Here is a 7,419-nt window from a genome sequence, read left to right as displayed (position 1 = left end):
CTCGCCGCCCCCTCGCCGCCGCCGCCGCCCTCCCCTCCGCCGCCCCCTTCGCCGTGCCATGGCTGTGCGGGGCGTCCGTGCTGCTGACGGTCGCTGGCGGAGCAAAGGTCGGGACGGCGCCAACCAGGTCAGCGTGCTTGCTGGGCCTGGTGCGAGGTGTGACGGCGGCGGCGGCCGACGGCGAAGAGCCGCCACCGCCCCCTCTTGCGGGCTGGGGGTGGGCAGTGCTGGCGGCGCCGTTGCTAGCCTCGTTGGTGGCTCTGTGCAGCTGGCTGGCCCGGATTGCGCGAGCATGGATGTCACAGGCACGCTGGCGGAGGATGCCGAGCGCAGCGGTTGTCCCCTCACCGCCGAGCACAGCGGTTGCCCCCTCACCGCCGAGCACAGCGGTTGCCCCCTCACCGCCGAGCACAGCGGTTGCCCCCTCACCGCCGGGGAGCCCCCCGGAGCACGCGGGAGCCACCCCGACCGCAACGGACGGCACGATGCCGAGTCTCGTCGACGTTGTCGACGTGGAGGATGGAGACGATTGGCAGATCGTGCGAAGCTTCGCGGCGGCGCACGGCCAGCTCGGGACCCTTGACGCCCTCCTGGAGTACGCAAAGGGTGCGATGCGGCACGCCGAGGACCTCGTGGGGCCAGAACGGCTCGAGGGGATCACGGGAGCGTCGGGGAGGAAGCTGCTCCACTTCGAGGGACGGCCGGAACTTGCGAGACAGGCGAGGCAGTTAGTGCAGATGGTGCTGCCGCACGTTCCGCCGGCAGTCGCTGCCGGCCGCCTGCGCCGACGCTGTTGACGACGCTGGCAGCGCCGCTGTTGCCGCCGGTCGCAGTACCGTCGTCAGTCGGCAGGCTGCACCTGCCGACCGACCCTTCGCGTCTGTTCACAGCCCTTGTTATGTGAAGAAAACAGTGGCCAGGGGCGGGGCTTGCATTTTTGCCGTCGCCAGTCGCACTCCCAAACGCTACAACGGGGGCGGCGGCGGTGGCGGGGGCGGCGGCGGCGGCGCGACGGGGTTGGTAGGGGGGTGGGGAGGCTGCCGTGCTCGAGCTGCCGTGTGCGCTGCGCGTGCCCGGTGCGCGCACCGCACACCATACGGCGGGAAACAGATGGCGAGGGGGGCGCGGCGGCAGCGGCGCAGCGCGCGCGCGGCGCGCGCGACGGAGGGGCGGAGCAGCGACCGCTGAGCGCGGTCGCTGCTCCGTCTGTCCCGGAGCGTCTGCGCGGGGTGCGCGTCAGGAGAGGGGGCAAGCGTGGCGGCGCGGGACGCGCGGCGGCGGCGGCGAGCAGCCGAGCGCTCCGTGCGCGGTGAGGCAGCCGGGCGAAGAGAGGTAGGAGGTGCTTGCGACGGCCGGCGAGCGCTCCCGCGCCTGCGGAGGGGCAAGGCCTGAGGGCGGGCGGGCGGGGCAGACCCGGGGACGGCGGCGTCGGAGCAGACGGCATCGGCCGCCGAGGAAACGTTGGGAAGAGGCACGAGGAGAGACGACCACGATACAGTTCATGTCAAACAAACTGTAGTTTGCGCTAGTGAACTGGAGCTGGTCTAGCCTCGGCGCAGGAGCAGCGCGGGCGAGAGCTATTGTGGATTTTTTTTCCGGGAAGGCGTCTCTTCGTCCTTGACGCCCGCTTTTCCACAAGGTGCCACCCTTCGCCGCAATCGCACCTCCGGTGCCGCCGCAAGCTACACGCCTGGATCCCCGCGGCGCCTATCGCCCACGGAGCTAGCCGCGCCCGCACTGCTCACGCCGAGCGATGCGCCCTCGCTCGCCGCATCGAGCGGCTGCACCCCCCCCCCCCTCAGCCTGGCACCGCCTGCATACCCGCAGGTACGGCCGCTGCCATCGCGGAGTCGTGAGACGCGTCCGCTGCTGCCCATTCGCCACCCTTGTCCCGCGCGAGCCCGCGCCGGACCGCCCTTCCTGTCTTCCGGCCACAGCCCGCTCGCTCGCCAGTCGCCGCCCGGCTCCAGTCCGAGCGCCGTGGACGCGACAGACAGCGCGTGCCGGCGGCCTCGTCTCGACGCTCACGCCGCGGCGTGCTGTCCCGTAGGCGCAGCTCTACTCTCTCCGGCTGAACCTTCCCGGTCAACAAGCTTGCGTTAGTCCTGCATCGCGGCACGTCCCGGTTTGATTTCTTTTTCTGTCTTTTAGGCGAGGTTGTCCGAGATAGCCCGACATTTTTTACATGCCTTCATAACCCGCATAACCTCTCATAAACAGAGGACATCTTCTTTGACTCTCGTTTCTCTCCTTTTCATCGCGTAGGCGGGTCCTTTCCGCTGCGCTGCAGCTGCGCAGAGGTTAGATCGACCCCCCAGCCCAGACTGACACAGGATTGCCTCGGCAGTGGCGATTAGTCACTGATTCTCACTCAGAGACGTGAAAAAGCAGCAAGTCCTCGCCGCCCAAAGTAGTACGTAGTCATTCATTCTCACTCATTAATATGGTACGCCCCGTGGGCTCTGGCTGGCCTCTTCAACCTAATCATTGCCTGAGAGCCTCCCCGAGATTATCACAGTACTCAGTCCGCCGTCAGTAGTCCGCAGTAATCGACAGTACAAGCGTGTACTCCGCAGTAGTCGACAGTGAATATGAGATGAAAGATTGTAAGGCGCCCGGTAGCTGCACGGCCTCAATAACTAATTGATCATTAAGAGGCGCCCAGTACAGCGCTGCAGCTGCTGCACCAACCAGTGCGACTACTGCTGCAGACTGCGCATTATTCACCCAGTAGTCCGCAGCAGTCCGCAGCAGTCCGCAGCAGTCCGCAGCAGTCTGCAGTCCGTATTATTGTATGCGCAGCACCAGCACTCGCCGCCCTCCTCTGCCATCCATCGCCGCCGCTGCTACTGCCTCCGCCGCTGCTGCCGCCGCCGCACCCCCCCCCCCCCCCAACCCACCCATCTCCCCCGCCTCCTCCGCCACACCTCCCTCTTCCCCAGCACCTCCACACCCGCCGCCATCGCGCCTTCCTTATCCACCTGATTCATCCCATTCATCCTCTGCCATCCACCACCGCTGCTATTGCCACCGCTGCTATTGCCACCGCTGTTACTGCCGCCACTCCCTTCCACACCCCGCACGCACACACTCCCCCGGAGCATATCCCACGCCTCCTCCGCCGCACCTCCCTCTTCCCCAGCACCATCACCCGCCGCCTTCGCGCCTTCCTTAATAGGTGGGTGCTGCTGCCAAGGGACCCTTTCGCATGGAGGAGGTGCAGCCGCTGCGCAAGGTGGACGCAAGCGGCGAGGATGTCAGCGTCCCGCCAGCTCCGATGGCGCAGGAGCAGAGCTGGCGCTGTGGCAGCGTTGTCGACATCACCATCACCGTGGGTGTATGCGTGCTGTACACCCTGGTCGGGCCGCTGCTGATCCTGAACAACAAGTATCTCCTCACCTCCGGATTCCCATATCCCATCGTGCTCACCAGCCTCACGCAGGCCGCCACCGTCGTCTTTGCGGTCGCCGCCGCGCTGCTCTCCCGCATGCGCTACATCGAGTGGGAGATGCCAAGGAGAGAGTTCGACGGCACGCTCGTACGCGCGTCAGTCATCGTCGGCTTCGCCACCGCCACCTGCCTCTGCGCCGGCAACAGCGCGTACCTCTACCTTTCCGTCTCCTTTATCGAGATCCTCAAGGGATACGCACCGCTCGTGACGATGATGATGCAGGGCTGCTTCGGGATCGGGTACCCGGAGCGGAAGCCCGTCCTTGCGGTCCTCGCCAGCTGCGTTGGCACGACCATCGCCTCTGCGGGCGAGGTGCACGCGTCTCCCCTCGGCCTACTCGTCTTCTTCTCGTCCATGTACTTTGAGGCGACGCGCCTGATCCTGACGCAAAAGCTGCTCGGCCAATACAAGATGCACGTGGTGGAGGCGCTGCTTTACGTCTCGCCCGCCACGTTCGTCTTCACCGCGGCCGCCGCCGCCACCATCGAGCTGCCCCGCTTCAAGCCCGAGGACATCCGCAACCCGCCCACCGAGCCCTTCTGGGTCGGCATCGGCCTGAGCTGCCTGCTGGGGTGCCTGATCAACCTCTCCTCGTTCCTGGTCATCCAGCGCACGAACGTGGTGATGCTGAAGCTGCTCTCCATCTCGCGCAACGCGGGCGTCATCGTGAGCGGCGTCGTGCTCTTCGGCGAGGCCATCAGCCCGATGCAGGCGCGAATCTCCAATAGTCCCCTAGAGTTACTTGGGGCGCCAGAGGGTCCCGTGAGATACGCCCTGTCTCTCTTCCCCCAGCGAGGCTGTGACGCCTACGCTCTACACCTCCGCCCTCGCCGCCTCCGCCCCCACTGCCACCACCCTCCACGCTACCGCCCTCGCTGCATCCGCAGTCGCTGCATCCGCCCTGTGCATCCCCCGCTAAATTCCCGCGATCTCCCGCGATCTCCCGCGATCTCGCCCCGCAGGCGTGCGGCTGCGTCATCACGCTCATCTTTTTCGTGGTGTACAACTATCTGCAGGTCACGGCGGCGCAGGCGGCGGCGGGGGCAAAGTTGTGGGTGGAGAGCAGCAGTCTGGACGGGCTCCCGCCTACCGACGACGACCCGCCGTCGTCGACGACGCCCTCGGCGCGCACTGCCTTGCCCGCTCAGCGCACCCTGCCTGCTCGTGACAAACCCCCTCGTCCGCACTGTCAGGGCAGCGCCGGGGAGAAGACCGAGCCGACCTCGACGCGCTCCGGCTTCGGCTCGCGCTCCGGCTTCGCCTCTGGCATGTTCGGCTCGCCAAAGGGCAAGTTCTGCTCGTCAAAGCTGCTGTGCGTCATCTTCACCGTGGTAATCGGTCTGGGCTGCTCGGCCTTTGCGCTCTCCTCGCACGGCTCGGGCGGCGTCTCTGAGCACCTCGAGTCGAAGGTGTTCCTGCCCAACGCGACCCCGGTGAGCGCCACGCCCTCCTCCGTCCGCCACGAGACTTCGTCGTCGCTGCTGGTGGTGGTCACTGGCGTCTGGAAAAGCGAGAGCTCTGATCAAAAGCACGTGCCCACTCTCCTGTATCTCGACACCATCTTGAACAACTATGTGGCAGCCTGCGAAGTCGGCTTCCGCGTACATGTGGTCCTAACCACGTACGCACCGCACTTGCCGCACACGACGCGGAAAAGCTGGGAAGACCTCGTCGACTTCGAACGATACTATTGCCAGCGGATTGAGGCCTCGATTCCGATCAGCGTGGAGCACTTCGAGAATAGAGGCCTTCCCGCCGGCGCTTTTGGGACAGCAGGCGACCTTGCTATTCGCCACCGTGAGATTTTCATGCGGCAGCGAATGAATTTCGACCTCTTTCTGGTGCAAGAGGACGACATAGACATACGGCCGCGTACCCTGCTCTATGCAGAGCGGTGGATACAGAGATTCCATGGGACGCCGTTCTGGCCAGTCTTCCTTGACACAGAGGTAGCAAATAAGCAGCGCTTCGCTGATTGGCGCCTCAACGTTCTCGACCTGTTTTATTCCCACAATGATCTTTTCGGAAAGGTCGTCATGAGCCCAGGGTCCTCCGGCCGAAGCTACATGATCACGTCGCACATGCTGGGCAGAGTCGACGCCACCAAATGGATCGACCCTAGCAGGGTCCGCGGAGAGTTCAACCCCCACGTGGCAAGTAGCAATGTCTTGGTGGAGATGGGAAAGACGATGGTGGTGCCACTGGAGCATGGTCACTGGCTTGACAGCTTCGTTGCTCACCTTCCAGACAAGTACATCAAAAAGACTACGCAGAGAAACGCAACTCCAGAAACTTTTGTTCCCGACATGTTCAGTACGTTGCGTGTGGTGGAGTTCCAAGCTGCCTTGCAGACTTGCGTTAGCGCGATGACGAATTCCACCAACATCACGTACAATCCGCAGCTGATCTATGAAGAGCCGTCATGCTTTGAGCGCCTGCGGAAACTGCCCCCAGCATCGGGTTCAGGCGACCGACGCAAATCGCCAAGCATCAGAATGATTCTGAAACCCGATCGCGGCATCGACCTCGCGCCCCGCAAAATCAGCATTCGCTTCACGTACGTTTGAGCGCGGAGGCTCGAGCCGGAGGGTGGCTGGCTCGAAAGGCTTTACCAAAAGGATCAAAACACTGGTCCGGGACGCAGTCGAAGGGACGTAGGAGTACTGACATTGGGGGTTCACGGCGCAGAAGGCGCTGTGCTAGTACACTGTGTGTAGTGTGTGGAGGGCACAGGCGTCCGAATTCAGACGCCCCGCCCCCCCCCGGACCGATGCTGAAGGCGTCGGGGCTATATTGGTATAGGTCGGTCGGGGTCCCGGGGCGCGGGGGTCGATTTTTCAAAGTGAATATGATGCACGACACCGTCGCTGCCAGCCCCGGGGCGAGTACCTCCACCACAGTCCGCGGCTCGGCCCCCTCCTCGCAAAGGCGCGTGACGTTGCAGCGCTTTCCTGTCGCTAGTCGCTTGGGCGTGGACAGGGGAGAGGGGTCCGATCTGCACTGAGGTTGCCTGCTATGCAAAGGCGCGCGAGGGCGGCAAGCAGCTCTTCCTCCTCACCAATTCGGGCTTCGACATCTAGAAGCGGAATCCGTAATAATGTACTCCCACCAACCCTCGAGAGGACACGCATTCCGCTATCTTCGAACCGTCCTTCGGCTGCATTCTGCATTCGTACCCCTCGAATTCACACGGTGCTCCGATTACTCTGCACAAGACCGTCTTCCCGATGGCGCGAGCTCTTTGATGTCGTGGTTGTCTCGGCGCAGAAGCCGGCATTCTACACGCGGGCCTCGCCATTCCGAGCCACCTCGAGGACGCCGCACGGTAACTCCCTCCCTCGCGTGGCGAGGTGACCCGAGGTGACATGAGGCGGAGCGAGACCAGCCCGAGATTGGCCTGAGATTAGGCGACTCCTTCCTCACGTGGCGCGCCGCCAACGCGCACGACCTCGAGCGCGGCCGCGTGCTGCTCGGCGGCTCCCTCCAGGGTGGGTGGACTCATGTAAGCACACCTCAGGGCCGGCATTGCGCGCACACTGTGCCGAACAGTCGGCACGAAAGTCGATGTTGGCACGTTCTAACACTTCTATACAGGGGGTGTTAGCCGTTAACGCGCCAACACCGTTCTAACGTTAGCCCATCAACCCTGGCCCCCTTGCAGAGCTCGGCCGGCTCACACACTGGCTGGGGCGGCATCGGCAACAGGGTGCTCTACGCTACGTATAGCCTGGCGTCTGTGAGGGGGAGGGGAAGGGGGTGCTCACATTTCGGAGAGCCGCTGACGTACTACTACCACACCGCTCAGACCAAGGGACGTGTAGGAGTACTGACATTGGGGGTTCACGGCGCAGAGGCTAGTGCCATTTCACTGTGGCACAGCCCGCGTTACACAATCTTGATTTTGGTCATTTGCGCCATTTGGTACCTCTCGGTGCCTTCCAGAGGCAGCTGTGACCCCGCCGAGTGGA

At 64.1% G+C, this 7,419-nt stretch overlaps 1 protein-coding gene across 1 annotated transcript; it reads left to right on the top strand.

The window, feature by feature from the left end:
* Window positions 1-3,208: 3,208 nt before the first annotated feature.
* EMIHUDRAFT_470816 (hypothetical protein) lies at window positions 3,209-6,531 on the top strand (the record flags this gene model as incomplete). The annotated part of the gene is made up of 4 exons (XM_005764901.1): window positions 3,209-4,213; window positions 4,414-4,575; window positions 4,645-5,646; window positions 6,475-6,531. The coding sequence occupies 4 exons, from the start codon at window positions 3,209-3,211 to the stop codon at window positions 6,529-6,531; spliced, it is 2,226 nt and encodes a 741-aa protein (XP_005764958.1).
* Between the last annotated feature and the right edge of the window lie 888 nt (window positions 6,532-7,419).

Source organism: Emiliania huxleyi (assembly GCF_000372725.1).
Source record: "Emiliania huxleyi CCMP1516 unplaced genomic scaffold EMIHUscaffold_574, whole genome shotgun sequence".
NCBI classification, from domain to species: Eukaryota; Haptophyta; order Isochrysidales; family Noelaerhabdaceae; genus Emiliania; species Emiliania huxleyi.
This window is presented reverse-complemented; position numbering and strand designations above follow the sequence as displayed.